Below are 16,336 nucleotides of genomic sequence, written 5' to 3' on the forward strand. Positions count from 1 at the left end.
ACCTTTTTCATGTTTTAGTGTATTTTCTTTATTTTGGTAAATATTTACCATTACATTTTAATCTCATTTAGTTAGGTGTTTGACACTTTGGGGCTTGGAATCAGGAAGGCTTATGTTCATGAGTTCAAATCTGTCCTCAGACACTTACCAATTGTGTGACCCTGGTCAAGTCACTTGACTGTTGTTTGCCTCAGTTTCCTCAATTATAAAATGAGGACCTACTTCCCAGGGTCATTGTAAGGACCAAGTGAGATGAAATGGAAATGAAAGACCTCATACCAGATGTCCCACTAGTATTGAAGATCATTTGGTGGGGGTGGGGGGAGGGAGAGGAATCTGTTTCCTAATTTTTATTTTCTTTTTCCCATAAACCCAAATATTCCCTGCTCAAAGAGGATAAGTACCATCTAAATACAACCAATTCAGCTGACCTTTCCTGCCCTCTTCATCATCCTCCTCCTTCTTTTCCCTTAGCTGATCTCTAAGGTGTCAGTTCATATGTGTGTCCTTGGATACTTGAATATTTGAATAACATTTTCTTTTAAATGGGCAGAATATTTTTTTTCATCATCGTTGATAAAAATTTCCAGGATGCATATGTATGTGACTGTGAGGATGAAAATTTTATCCCCGATGTTTTGTTTTTCAAATGAACCAATTTGCGAAAGTGCCTTCTTATTCCATAGTGACAATTAATTGCACTGGTCAAGTGAAAACACATGCTACTGAGGCTTTAATTCTTATCAAAATTTAAAAAGAAAGAAAAAGGGCACCTTCTGTTATATGGCTAGTTATGTTCATTGAAGTCCATCAAGATAAATAAAGCTAGATCCTTTTTGGACTCTTGCTGTATGTAATCATACATTTATAATCCAAAGAGACTTTAGAGTCCATCAGTCCCAACCTCCTTCTTTCACAGATGAGGAAATTCAGGTTGAGAGCAGTGACTTACCCAGGGTCACAAGCAAGTAAATATATGAGGCAGGATTTGAATACAAGTTTCCCTGACTCCATATCCAAGATCCACTGGGCCACGCTCCCTCTTGGCTCCCTGTCATTAATTAACATTGCCACTGGTAGATAATTTCAGTTGATAACTTTCAAGGAATCATATTTGTTGTTGCATTTGAGTTATTTCAGTTGTGTCCAACTCTTCATGACACCATTTGAGGTTTTCTTGGAAGAGATGCTGGGATGCTTTATCATTTCCTTCTCCCATTCATTTTACAGATGAGGAAACTGACACAACCAGGCTTAAGTAACTTGCCCCAGGGTCACACAGCTAGTAAGTGTCTAATGACAGATTTGAACTGAGGTCTTCCTGACTTCAGGGCTGGCTCTCTATCTGCTGGACTACCTAGCAGCCCATAGGCCTTAGTTTCCTCATCTATAAAATGAAAATAGAGGGGAGGGAGGAAGAGAAAATCTAAGACTTATGGAAATGATTGTAGAAAACTGAAAACAAACAAATTTTTTAAAAAATAATAAAAATAAAATGAAAATAACAATAATGGTAGCACTTAGCTCATAGTGTTGCCATATGACTCTATATGACACAGTGCCATATGCACCGTGAATGCCAGGTATTAATGTTTAGTGGCTCTCTGTATCTGACACAATAAACATCCAGTAATTTGGACTCATTGAACACGATGGAGTTGCTATTTCAAGTCAAAATCATGAAGAAATGAATATTTCTGAAATTATTTTTTTATTTTATTGATGAATTTTCATACAGAACTTTTATTCCTGAACATATCCCTCCCTTCTCCCCAATTCAGTAAGCCATCCTTTGTGACAAAGAAGAAAAATAAAGAAATCATTTTGGCAAAACTAACCAATTTATCAACCAAATCTGGATAACAACATGGTACTTTTCAGCATCCGTAGCCTCCTACCTGTGCAAAGAACAAAAGGAGAGTCCTTTTTCTCAATGCCTCTCTGAAATTAGCTTAGATGTTAGAATTATACAACCATCAGCTCATGGCTTTTGTTTCTTCTATATGCATTGTTAGAGTATGTACACCATTTTTCTGGATCTTCTGTCTCTCAGCATCCATTCATAGAAGTCTCTCAGTGCTATCTGTGGCTTCCCGTGCTCCTCTGAATTCTTAAAGGCAAATAGGTGGCTGAATAGACAGAGCATGACATGGAGTCAGGAAGACCTGAGTCCAAATGCAGCCTCAGATACTTACTGGTTGTGTGACCCTGGGCAAGTCACTTAACCACTGTCTGCTTCAGTTTCCTCAATTATAACATGAAGATCATAATAGTACCTACTTCCCAGGGTCATTGTAATGATTAAGTGAGACAAAACTTGTGAATTGCTTGGTATACAGTATGTGCTCAATAAATGCTTATTTCCTTCCTTCTTCATATTCATCATTTCTTATGGCATAGTAATATTCTATTCTATTCATGCCTCCCAATCAATTTAGCCATCAGAGTGACTTAGTTTTTTAAAAATTTCATTTCAATCTATTTTTTGTATATTCAGGTTCAGATAATCCCAAAGACATCCTACACTGAACTCTCATTAATTTAATCCTCTCACTAGTTGGAATATTATCTATTAAATGAAGAAGTCATCATAGCCCAATAGCTAAAATATATGGCTACTATAATAATTAAAACTGGCATCTATATAGAGCTTTAAGGCTTGTGAACTGCTTTACAAATATTATCTCACTCTCACTTGGAATGTAGGCACTGTGATCATGCCTATTTTACAGAAGAGGAAACTGAGACAGAGATGAAATGATTTGTCCAGGGTCATACAGCTAATAAATGTCAGAAGTCAGATTTGAACTCTGATTGACTTGGAGTCCATCACCTTACCCACTATACCAACTGGCTGTCCTAGGAAAAGAATGTCTGCTTAGTTCAGATCTACTCGTAACTTGGCCTTACAATGCCCTAGGTTTGTCTCAACTTGTTTAAGCTGTAGAACTCCCCCTCTTTAAATGATAATTTTTTTTTCATTTTTAGCAATGATGTGAATAAAGTTATAAAGACTATAAAGACTTTGTAGATGGAGGAAATAGTTTAAATATTGCACAAGACTCAGGATCCAAAATAAGATATTCAAGATCCAAACACTAAGATATATAGATAGAGGATAAGCTCCTTGAGTGCAGGGATTTTTTTCTTTTTGTCTTTAAATGCCAAGCACATTGTAAACACTTAATAAATGCTTGATTGATTGATTGAAATGAATCTAGTAAATTAAAATTGAATTTGGATAAATGTAAAATTTTCTACTTAAGGTTCAAAAAAATCAACTTTACAAGTACAAAATGGGGACAAAATGGACAGACATCAGTAGATCGTCTTCTGTGTCTTGTGTGTTCACTCTTGATATGCACAGCTTCCTCTGTCTTTTAGCCTAAGAGCTAACTCCTCTCCTGTCAGCCATGGGATGATTCAAAGTTGCTCCAGTTCTCATTCATTCCAAGAAATACAAAGGATGCTTGGTACATCAGCAAACTGTGTCATTCATTCATTCATACATCCATTTCTGATGTAAAAACTACTTGAGTAGATTGTATTCAAGAGAGCATAAGAATCAGTTCCTTAGGTCCCTGCTGAGTTTCCCATGCATCAACTGAGTCTAGACTAGTCCTTAGATTTGGCATTATTACCCCTGCCCATAAAACTGCCAATAAAGAAAGCAGATATCATTAGAGCCAATGAATACAGCTAGAGATGGGGATTACAAGCTTGTAATTGCTTCCCATTCTCAATAAGACAGCTCTGTTCCCAAACCTTCTTTCAGAGAGGGAAAGGAGGGATGTATTCTCCAGTGGCCATGCTCTTCCCCTTTTCCTGCTCTTGACTTCCCCCCCACACCCCAACTCCAACCGCCCCTCCTTAGAAGAAAACTCCATCATTCCTAGTCAAGACACATGCAGAAGTGAACTCTTTGTGGTAGTGGCTTTAAGGAAGATGTTTCCCTTGGGTATGAAACTTGTTTCAAAGGTCCCAGTCTGGTTCCATCCAGGCATTGTTCTCTGGCCAGTTTATGAAATGTCTCACCAGGGAACAGAGACTACCCAACTGGGTTGGATTTCTTCATTTTTACTGGAGGCAGGGGAACAAATATCAAATGGTACAAACTGCTGATGAAAATCAAATGTCAGAGGCAATAGAATAGGGTGTGGGAACTCTGTCCCTCTGATTAAAGTGGGATTGCGCAGGATGGATTCAGCCAGGGATGTGGCTGATTTCTATAGGAACAAAATGGGAATGGTGAGAAACCTGTTCATGTTGGCATCATTATTTTTTAAGTTGGGGAAAAACATGTTTAAAGGTAGAATTATAGACTGTTTCAAGTTATCTTGCTAATACAAGAAAGCATCCAGCCCCTGAAGATGAAATTTACTTATGTCTGTTTGACACAGATAAACTCATCCAGAGAGCACGGAATTTCACAGGATGTCATATCTGATCTCTTTGAGACTGGATAATGGACCTTGGTGACCTGATACTTCTTAGTTGTGTGATGAGCAAGTGTTTATCCTCTCTGAGCCTCAGTTTGCTCATCTGTAAGAGTGAGATAACAATTACTGTACAGTCTACTTCACAAGTTTTTAGACCCAAGTTAGACAGTATAATAACATCTATATAATAATAGTAACGATAGCTAGCATTTCTGTAGAGCTCTAAGGTTTACAAAGTACTTTACACACATCGTCTCTTTTTATCCTCACAATAATCCTGAGAGACAGATGCAATTATTTTCCCCACTTCACAGAGGAGGAAACTAAGGTACACAGAGATTAAGTGACTTGCCCATGGTCACACAGCTAGTAAATGTCTGAGGTCAGATTTGCACTGATATCTCTTACTTCTGGTACAATGCTCTATCTGCTACACCACGTAGCAGCTTCATATAGCACTTTAAGATTTGCATTCCAAAAAAAAAAAAGATTGGCATTACTTTATATTATTTAATTTGACGTAAGTTCCTACTATGTGCTGGACCCTGTGCTAAAAATAGAGCATACAAAAAAACAAAGTTGAAAAGAGCCTATTGTTGATGATGATGATGAGATAGAGAGATGATAGGTATGTATGTCTGATAGATAATAGGTAGATGGATAGATTGGTAGGGTAGACAGACAGATGGGTGGATGGATGGATGATAAAGGTGTGTATATATACAGAGAGAGAGAAATGACAGATTGGCAACTAGATAGATGGATGGATGATAGATGGGGGAGAAAGAGAGAGGATAGATAGATGAATAGATAGATATAGATACATACAGAGAGAGAGGACATAGACATAGATAGATGGATAGATAGACAGATAGATATATGCATACATATAGATACATACAGAGATAGATACATACAGAGGGAGGAGATAGACATAGACAGACAGGCAGGCAGACAGACAGACAGACAGATGATAGATAGATAGATAGATAGATAGATAGATAGATAGATAGATAGATAGATAGATAGATAGATAGATCATAGATGGTACATACAGAGTAGGTACAAGGTAACCTTAGAGGGGAAAGGCTCCAGGAGACGGTAGGTAGCATGTGCAGAATCTTGATGGAAGCTGGTCTCAGTCGTGGGGAGGGAGCACCTTTCAGAGTAGGTGACAACCAACAGAGAGGCAAAGATGCAGGAGATGAGGCATTATATGCAAGGGTCATAGTGTTTGGAGGGGAGTAATATGTAAGAATTACCTGCCTCTTCTTTGGGCATTTCAATCAGTTAATGAACAAGCATTTAATAGGCATCTACTGTGTACCAATCTGTATGCTAGATGCTAGGGATACAAAAACAGAAAGGAAGCAGTCTCTACTTCTAAGAGTCTCACGTTCTTACCAGGGAGAAACAGCATGTACCCATACACAGAGGGAACAAATAGAAAGTTCATTTGGACGGGGGGCAGAGAACACTAGCAGCTAGAGGGACCAGAAAGGACTTCACTTAGGTGTCGCTAACCTCAGTGGGTTTGTAGAAGTCTGTCCTCATCTGATCCTAGGCCTCAAGGCGGAGGGAAAGCTCTGTAGCCAAGCAGTGGATGGTAAAAGAAGCATGAAATCCCTTCACCATATGGAAGGAACAGAAATCAATGACTGCCTAAGGGTCTTATAAGCTCCGAACCCCCCAGGCAGTCTCAGTGTAGTGTGTGATTTATATATTTGATTTATTTATTCATGTGTTTGTTTTTATCTTCGTGTGTTTAAGAATGGTACAAGGTCTTTCTTCATCTTCTGAGGCGCCTCTAGAGTCTGTGAAAATGCCTGTGTCCAGACCACGTGTGTGTGTGTGAGTGTGTATGTGTGTTGTCTTACCATTTGACCCCTCTAATTTGCATGTATATGCCATAAGCGTTCTGGGAAGATGGAACTCACCACCAGTAAGAGGTGTGGAGCAGATGTGATCTCTGTTCTTTTGACTGTTGACTTTTCTACCATTTTCTGAATAGCAAGTTTCCATCTCTGTAGATTTTTTGGAAAAGATACCCTAACACATCCCCACTGCATATCAACATAGTCAACACAAGACACTTCCTAATAAAGACCAATTTTCCTTCAAATCAAACTGAACTTTGTGTCCTTGAGTTAAAAAAGGATGTACCCATGAAAAGATCTCATTTTCCTAGCATGGCACAGTGGAAAGAGTGCTGAATCTGAAGTTAGAGGTCCTGACTTTAAATCCCACTTTTGATGCATTCTACCTGTGTGACCTTGGACAGATTATATAAGTGCTCTGGGCCTCAGTTTCCTCATCTGTAAAATGAGGTGGGTGAACTAGATGAAGACCTTTCCAGCTCCAGTGATTAGCTCCAGCTCCAATATTAGCTATTCCTCCTCACCTACCTCTCTCCCTCATACTATTTCTAGAATTTTGTTTCTAAAAAAAAGATAATATTAAACAAAAACAAAGGAGATTATCATTTAAAATTTGGCCATTTGTGCTCCCCTTTCCCCCCATTTTTAGCAGTCCCAGCCTAAGTAAGTCTTCTGCTATTTGTTAGTTCCATGCATTTATGAGAGGGTCATCCATAGTTTTCTTCCCAAGGGCCCGCCTTGGTGACTGCCTCGGGAGGACAGTAGCATCCAGCCTTGCTAAGTGTGTACACGTCAGCATGTCACACTTGGGCAATAGAGTGTCCCTCAGGTCAGCCTCTGATAAGATCCGAGTCAAGCAAGGCCGAGGCCGGGTTGTTTTATGTACTAAGGATCTGAAAATTGTTCACGACCAGCCCCGACCCACAAGACCTCAAGTGGTCATTCAAGCAAGGCAATAAATTGGCCTCCACTTGCCCTTGAGGCCCACTGTTGTCACAGTGGGCCTGGCATCAGGCACATCATTCCAGGCACTACAGACAGGGGGATTCCATAGGTCCAGGAGAGTAGCAGGCAGACAGCCCAGGCCCAGACGCTCAGTCCCCAAGGCTGAACAGCTCTGCCCTCTTGTCCCTGGAGTTGACAGAACACTGTCAGCCCAGGAGACCAGAAAAACCACTCTTTTTCCCAGCCTGCATCCCAACTAGATCTTGACAATGCCAACAGCCTGTCAACTTGTGTTTGTGAACCCTCCAGAAAATGGCCTTCCAGCGTGGGACAAGCGGAAGCCTCCTCCGCCTCCTCCTGACCAAGACTACACCTGGGGCCTCGTAGGAATGTCCGAAGACTGCTTACATAGGAAGGGCCACTCGGAGAGCGGCAGTGGACTGCTAAAGAGCGAGCCGCCACCGCCAGCATCCCGGCTCCAGACTCCGGCAGCTTGGACTAGCTCAGTGTTCCACCTGGACCCGGGCGAGGCCCACGAGCAGGGAGTGGCGAGCACCCAGGCCGACGCCGCAGAAGAGAAGAAATGTAAAGGTAACTGGCTGTCCATAACCCATAGCCAAGGTCCCCCCAAGCCGGCTCCAGTGTCTCCCTAGTCCAGGGGCCGGTGCCTGCAGGCTGCCCACAGGCTTGTTTATCCCTTTGAGAAGGTCTTTGAAACTACATAAATAAATGGATCCAAATGGAAAGCAGTTTATTTCTAGCTTCATGTTGTGCTTGGGCTCTGGGAAAAGAGGTTTCTTTTCCTCCAATTGGCAGCAGGAGTGATCTGCCAGTTCAGCTTGAGCTCGGTTCCAGCCCCCAAGGAGAAACACAAGTCCTACAAGTTATGCAATCAGACCCATTAAACCAAAAAAATTCTGTTTCCTTCATTGCTGGGGCCAGAAACCAAATGGGATTTTAGAACCTGCCTCTCATAGGGAAACTTTAGGCCAGGGGACAAGGGCAAGGGAAGGAGAGACAGAGAGAGTAGAGAGACAGAGAGAAGGATAGAGAAAGAGAACGAGAAAGAGGGAGGTGGGCAAGCGGAGGAAGTAAGAGAGAGAAGAAAGGGGGTGGGCAAGGGGAGAGAGAGAGAGAGAAGGAGAAAAGGGAAGTAGGCAAGGGAAGAGAGGGGTAAGGGAAGGAGAGAGAGAAGGAGAAAGAGAAAGAGGGAGGTAGACAAGGAGAGAGAGAGAAGGAGGAGAAAAAAGGAGGTAGGCAAGGGAGGAAAGGGGGAAGGGAAGGAGAGAGAGAAGGAGAAAGAGAAAGAGGGAGGTAGACAAATGGAAAGAGAGAGAGAGAAAGAGAGAAGGGGGAGAGAAAGGGAGGTAGGCAGGGGTGGGGAGGCAGGGAGAGAAGGAGAAGGAGGGGAGGGGAGACCTTGTTTTTCTCCTTTCTTCACTAAAGTCTTGCATCATCCCCAAGAAGAGATTATGGGTTTATGAGGTTGTCACCTCTTTTAAAAAAAGATAAACATAGACTGATCTAAAGCCCCTGATGGCTTCAGATTTAGGGGGGCTTTACCTCGGAGAACCTCCACCCGAACAGATGTCTGGTGGTGAGCACTTTATTGTCTTATGGCCACCTAAAGTCTCCAGGTCCCTTACTCACTTTGGGTCTTCAGACATCTGTGTTGGCACATTTGTCTGTCTCTTCTCTGTGTAAAGCAAAGGATGACATCTTTTGTTGGTATTTCTTTCTTTAAAGGTCCTTCTTCCTAAGAGTGTTTTAAAACGTTAGTACATTTTAATGTTAGTCCTGACCTTACCACAACTAATTAATGAAACTGAATTGGAAGAAGTGATGTGAGAAGGGACCTCTTTCCTTGCTCTGGCAGGGGGATACCTCTGAGTGGGGAATACTGGGTAGATTTCACAGTTGATGTGTTGGCTAGCTTTGCTGAACTTTTTAATCTTTCTTTTTTATCTTCTGTTATAAAGGAGGGATCCCTGAGCGAGGGAAAGAGGAAGGATATATTGGGAAGTGAATAATAATAAAAACTAGCATTTGTATTGCCCTTCAAGGTTTACGAAGCAGGTCTTGTTATGGACACACATTTTTATATGTATATATGTTGTGCTGAGTATATATTGTTTTATACCATGTATATATGTACATGTTTTATCTCATTTAGTCCTTGCTACAAGCTGGGGGGGTAGATGCTGTTTTTGTCCCCATTTTACAGATGAAGAAACTGAGGCAGAGAGTAGTCAAGTGACTTGGTCAGGGTCACACAGCTAGTGTCTGAGATTGAAGGTGAACTCAGGTCTTCCTGACTCCCAGTTCATTAATCTGACAAAGTGGAAGAGGATTGATATATTTTTTTAAAGAAAAAAAAAGGGGCTTCTGACTTTTGAGTCTAGGGGAAGGAAGCCTTTTAGACTGATTAGACCACAGACATATGATTTTATTTTTCTAACTCAAGAAGTTGTTTTTAGGGAAATAATAGTAGTAATAAAAAATAATAAAATAAAAAAGTACTTTCCCTACTTCTTAAGGCCATTGAGAGAAAAATGCTTTGAGACATAAGGTAGGGGAAGGATGGAGTACTGAGTTTGATAACAGGAAGACCTGAGTTTAGAATCCACCTCAGCCTGTGTGACTCAGGATAAATCCCATCGATTTCTAGCTCAAGAGACCTGAGGGGCTGTCTAGCTCAACTCTCATTTTACAAATGAGGAAACTCAGGCCCAGAACGATGCCCACATAAGCAGTGACAGGGGCAGGATTTGAACCTAGATCTTCTGACCCTCAGATTCAGCAGCAACCTACTGCACTGAGAAATGGGGAAGATAATGACCCCTCTGCTCAATCTCATAGGTTGCCAGGCTCAAGTGAACTAACATGCGGAAGTGTCCACTGTAAATCTCCTTTGACTGCTTTGTACCTTTAAGGGTTATAAGAAGAGCATGTGGAGGATTATTGGAATATGAATTACGATTGTCATGATTAGTCTGTCTCTTTAGAGCACCTTCTAGGAACACCAAAGCTACTGGTTGGTCCAGAAAGTTGAGTTCCATGAAACTGATTTCAGGCAACCATGAGATTATTCATTATAAAAAGAGCGGGATGGGAAGAGTCCTAATGTGGAGAGAGAGAGAGACAGAGACAGAGAGAGAGGGAGAGGGGAGTGAGACAGAGAGAAAAGGAGAGAGGAGGGAGAGAGGGGGAAAGAAAGAAAAAGGGGGAAAGGAGGAGGAAGAGAGAGATAGAGAAGAGAGAGAAGGGGGAGAGGGAAGGAGGGAGAGGGAGAGAGAAGAAAAAAAAAAGAAGGGCCAAAGGCCAACAGTAACTGTGCCTTAGGCTGCTCCTAGGGAAGTCAAGGGCTCAGGACCAGCCTGGGGAGGGTATGGGGTTGACCACAGTTCTCTTCATAGACTCAGACTTTTTACTCATCACATCTTCGATTCAAAACTGGAAGGGACCCCAGAAGCCATCTAGTCCAACCTCTTCATGCTACAGATGAGAAAACTGAGGCTTACGGAGAGGAACTTGATGTAGAATGCAGAATTTGTAGTCAGTAATTTGGGTTAAAAATATAACATTTTCTCATTGAGTGACCTTGGATGAGTCACTTAACCTCCCTAGACTTCAGTTTGTTTCCTCATCTGGTCCCTAACATCCCTTCCAATTCTAAATCTCTATTTTATGAACTAGTTTATCCATGGTTACTCCACTAGGAAGTGTTGGAGGCAAGATCTGAACCCACATCTTCTGACTCAACTTCCAGTGGTCTGTCCATTAGGCATAGCAACACACTACGGGCTATACTGGAGGAATTTCTGGAGAAATAAGTTTCAAATGAATATTAAGGGTAGCCTTAAAAGGGAAAAGAAGGCACAAGATCCCAGTATCAGAGACTTTGAGCTGGAAGGAAACCTCATAGAGGTCTAGTCCAAGCCCTTTTGTTTTCCAGAAACAGAATCCAAAGGCTGGGGAAAGGAAGTGATTTGCCCAAGGCCACTAAGGTATAAGGAACAGAGCTGCATTCTAACCCAGATCCACTAATTCTCTGTTCACTACAGCAGCCTGGGGAGCCTGTATAGAAGGGGGAAGGGACATATGGGGCCCCACAAACACATCCCTAAATGGTGCTGACCTTAAAAGATGCATTGGTTTAAATGTGCAGCAGAGGATTAATCCTTCTGGGATTAGTTTCATGCGCCTGGGCTGTTTGATGACTCTGAATTTCTCTGTGCCCTTTATGAAGGCGTAGCAGGCCTAGCAGCAGAACACCTTTGTTTTGCTTTGCTTTGAAAAACAAGAACAAATTCCTGGAAATGGGAGGACTATTTTTAAAGGATTTTGTTCACAGTAAAAATTAAAATATTCAAGATGAACAATATGGGTTTTTTTCTCTCCTACAATTACCTTTCCTTTTGGATTGGGCTTATCTAGTCAAGGACAGCAAAGAAGAAACTCAACGTGAAAGTTATTAAAATATTTGTTCTTCAAAGAAAAATCTACCAAGTTAAAAATTATTCTATTCTTTTTCTCACTCAGGAAAGTCTCAGGAAAACCAGTCTATAAAATAGAAAGAGCACTGCCCTAGAATTAAAAAAACAGAGTTCAAAGGCCACAGTTGATGCTCTGATGTGAAATTTGGGGCAAGTCACTTAACTTCTCTGGGCCTCAGTTTCCAACAAGGGAGGTTGTATCAGAAAACCTCTTAGGTCCATTCTGGCCCTAGATCTAAGATTTTTATTAAGCTCTTCCTATGGCCCATCCCATAATGATGTATGTGAAATGTAATCAGCATTTTCTCTGTTTACTTACTGTTTACCCTATAGTTAAAATATGAATTTTTTTAGGATAAAAGCCAATTTTTTCTTCTAAGATTGCCTCATATCACTTTTTTTCTGAAATGAGGGACAAGGTATAGTCTGGAAGTATGCTTTCATCAGGGTGGATCATTCCTGGTATGGAACACTCAGCTGCACAGAACAACTCCGCTCTCTGCCCACAGTTGTCCACTCCCTCATTCTCATCCACCTTACCTCTACCCTTCTCCCATGTCCTCCTCAAGATCTATCTGCCCTTTCCAATGTGCCCTTTGGAACTTTGATTATGTAATTAACACACTTTCCATTTCAGACCTCTTCCACCTTCTGGCACTCCATGACACCTGACTGCCTTGGATGACTCTGCATTGTGCCTGGTCACCCTTTCCAATCTTGATTGCTCCTTCTCTCATACTTTACAACTCACTTGTCCCACTAATGAAGTTGAAATACTCATTGATTTCTCCCAACTCTCCCTCCATCCTCCCCATCACTAGTAATCTTTCCTCCTTTGAGGTTTAGGGTGTCCAAATTTATCACCCAAGTCAGATGCTGATGGACCTTTCCTATGACCTTCAAGACATTTTGCCCCCTTTCTCCCTGAGGTCATTGCTTGACTCACAATAGCCCTGTCTATCCCAATATGGAATCTAGAGTCCAGCAGGAAAAGATTCTCAACAGGGCCCAGTGCTACAAACAGGTCAAGAAGAGGAAGACTGGGAAAAAGAACACTAACTCTGGATTCCATATTGGGAGACTCCACCATAAAAGTTAGCATTCCCTCAAATACCCTACTTTCTCAGTTACTCATATTCCATGACTTAGCCCTTCACTCTCTCTCAGTAACACACAGAAAGCCATATCCATGATCTACCCATTCCTCACAAATGGTCTGTTTTTGTGTTCAAGAAATTCCAAATCCCTTTCACTTGTATCAGTGCTGAATACTGATAAAAGACGTGGACCCCTGTACATGTAGTCTTGATCCCTTTCCTTCTTATCTTCTCCAACACATTGTCCCACTATCATCTCCACTCTCTCTAATCCTGAATCTCTCCTATCTAAAGGTTCCTTCTGTACTGTCTGCAAACACAATCAAATTTCCTGTATCCTTAAAAAAAAAATCTTCATTATATACTACCATCTCTGATAGGTGTTGACCCATAGTTCTCACCTACTTCTCAACTAAACACCTTGGAAAATCTATCTAGCCTTCCTTCACTTCCTCTCCCCTCACTGCTTACTAAACCCTCAGCAATCTAGAGTCCAACCTCATCATTCAACTGTAAATACTCTCTCCTTAGTTATCAATTATCTCTTTTTTTTTTTTAAACAATGGAGGTTAAGTGATTTGCGCAGGGTCATCAAGCAAGTAAGTGTCAGAGACTAGATTTGAACTCAGATCCTCCTGACTGCAAGGCTCTCACCACTGCACCACCTGGCTTCCCTAGAATAATCTCTTAATTGCCTAATGCAGTGTTCTTTTTCCCAGTCTTCCTCTTCTTGACCTGTTTGTAGTACTGGGCACTGTTGAGAATCTTTTCCTACTGGACATTCTCTCCTCTCTGGAGCAGAACTTGAACCCAGGTCTTCCTAATTTCAAGGCCAGGCTCTATCTCCAGTTCCTAATGATGATGATGATGATGATGATGATGATGATGATGATGATGATGATGATGAAGAATATTTATATCATGCTTTAAAGCTTTAAATGAGGGAAAGGGAACAAGCATTTAAACACCTACTCTGTGTGAGGCACTGTGCTGAACACTTTACAAATATTATCTTATTCAAACCTCACAACAACCCTGGAAGGTAGGTATTAATATTATCCCCATTTTACAGATGAAGTAATTGAGGCAGGAAGAGGTTAAGTGACTTGCCCACGATCACACAGCTCATGAGTGTCTGAGGCTAGATTTGAACTGAGGTCTTCCTGATGACCATGAGCTCCTTGAGAGCAGGGACTGTGTTTTGTTTTTGTTTTTGCCTTTCTTTCTATCCTCTGTATTTAGCATAGTATCTGGCATGCAGTAGGTGCTTAATAAGTATATATTTTTTTAAGCTCCAAGTCTAGCTGTGCCACCTGGCTGCCTTTATTCATATAAGGATCCAAAAACCACGACTGGTAGGGGTGTGCCCACTTCCACTATGCATGACTGTGGTGTTGCTACAGCAGAAGCCTGAATCTCTCGTCTATGAAGTCTGGCTCACTGTGGGATGTTTAGAGGTGTTTGGTGAACCTCTGCCTCCCCTAGAGGTCAAACCAACTTTCTCCTGGGCCTAAACAATCTTCTCTGTTGAGCCTAAATATCATTTGAGAGAGGCAGGAGGCTTGGGTTTGAAATCAAAGGCCCTGGATTCCAATCCTGTCTCTACCACTATCCCACAGGCCCTTGGATAGATCACTTCCTCTCCTTCAGTCAGTTTTCTAGTCTAGAAAACAAGAAGGTGGCACCGGCTGACTTCAGAAGGCCCCTCCAGCTCTGAGTCCTATTATCCCTCTACTTCTTATATCACTGAATTTTTAAAAACAAATTGTCTTCCCTTCTCTTTTTTTCAAGCTATCAGCTGCTAGCCTAAGGTTTCCAAGCGTCTGTTCTCAGCCATCTCTATCACTTATTATCTCTTTCTTCAGGTCTTTGTGCCCACCGCACCCTGTGCAGGGCCAGGTTGAAAATGGGCACTTGGTAAAGCTCACTAATTGACGTATTCTTTGGGTCCCTGGGAGTACATTCTCAGTGTCTACTTCTCTTCCTTCTCCCCATCCTATTCCCTTTCCATGTTGAGGGCTGAAAGATGGGGGATGAGGCATTATTCATGGGAGATGTGCTAGGAGTCACCTAGAGAAGGCACTTGTTGGCTGTGCCTCATTCCCTCTCACCACCACCACCACCACCTCTAGTTTTATGTTTTCCTTGTCCCAAAAACATTGAGTATCCCATGGCCAGGGCCCCCTCTCTGAACCTAACCCATTGGGGCCTGTTCTCCTTGCTGCCAGTACTGAAAGAAAGGCTGTTCTCCACTCCCTTCAATCCTTCCTAACAAAACAGCCCCCAGGAATCATCCCTGCCTGGGGTCTGGGTATCCTGCCAAAGGTTGGAGCAACCAAGCATTACTTCCAATAGAGAAAAAGGAAAAAAAAATGTGCATGAAAGCAGGAACAGGAAATGTACAAGTTTTAAAAGTTCAGATTTGGCAACCCACCTTCAAGTTCCATAAGGAAATGGGTCTCATGCCCAAGAGCAGTGGAAAAGCCACTTAATTGTAAGTCAGAGGATCTCTGTGACTTCGGGCAAGTCATTTATTTTCTCTGGGTCTCAGTTACCTCCTCTGTTACAAAAAAAAAGATGTTGACCAGAAGTTGCCTTTATGGTCCATTCTGGCTCTAAATCAATCAGTTGATCAATAAGCCTTTATTAAATATGTAATCTTATGAGTTTTGAGCCTAACTTACTGGGCCTCTGTTTCTTTATCTGCAGACTAGGGAGGGAGATGGAGAACCTAGGTGGTTTAACTTCCCTCCTAGCTCTAAATCTATATGGCGGGCTCTGACTTTGGGATGCTACACACACACACATAATTTTGATTCCTTGCGCATTATCAAATAAAATTTCCCCCTGGTTAAATGATGCAATTTGGAATTCCTAAGAACTAAGCCCTTTTGCAAGAATGAGTGCCAAGGCTATGTTATTGGGCTGTCTCCACTAAGGAATCACTTAGTATTTGACTTCCAAAAAACTTCTCTTAACATCTGGGACCAAACAAGTTCTCCAAATTTTATGACTTGACAGCCAGAGCCAGTGTGCTTCCCAAAATGAAAGCCATCTTTGGTCCTTGGTGGTAATTGTGACAAGAAACTGTGAAGTCTTCATGTTCCAAAGTCCTGAAAAATGGAATTTGCCCACAGTAAAATAGGAAACATTAGCTGTTCTTTCATTTACTGTAGCCCCATCTCACACATTTCTTGCTATTTCCAAAGTCCTTGTAACCACGTGGATAGAGGGTTGGCCTTGGGGGTCAAGAAGGCTTGGACTGCAGTGCTGCCTCTGACAAATATGGGTTGTGTGATCCTGAGCTGGTCTCTTAACTTCCCAAAGTCTCAGGGCCTCTCTACAAGGCTGAGTTCCAGAGGAGTTATAATGGACAGGGATCTAATCTACATTGAGAGAGGCAGGATTCCCTGTGGCAGAGCCCCACACTGATGAAGTCACAGCTTGAGAACAACAGGACCACGAGTGGTCATTTGGATAGC

At 41.8% G+C, this 16,336-nt stretch overlaps 1 protein-coding gene across 5 annotated transcripts in view; it reads left to right on the forward strand.

Moving 5' to 3' along the window:
• The window catches only part of THRB (thyroid hormone receptor beta), a 438,230-nt gene that overhangs the window by 344,714 nt on the left and 77,180 nt on the right, over positions 1-16,336 (forward strand). For 4 of the 5 annotated variants that reach the window (XM_072651177.1, XM_072651176.1, XM_072651179.1 and 1 more), the window contains one exon: positions 7,571-7,852. The exons of the other annotated variant lie outside the window; for it this stretch is intronic. In XM_072651177.1, coding sequence (XP_072507278.1) covers positions 7,571-7,852 — 282 coding nt within the window. The remainder of the gene's footprint in view (positions 1-7,570; positions 7,853-16,336) is intronic. 5 annotated transcript variants of the gene reach the window in all.

The sequence above is a fragment of the Notamacropus eugenii genome, chromosome 3 (assembly GCF_028372415.1).
Source record: "Notamacropus eugenii isolate mMacEug1 chromosome 3, mMacEug1.pri_v2, whole genome shotgun sequence".
In the NCBI taxonomy this organism is placed as follows: domain Eukaryota; kingdom Metazoa; phylum Chordata; class Mammalia; order Diprotodontia; family Macropodidae; genus Notamacropus; species Notamacropus eugenii.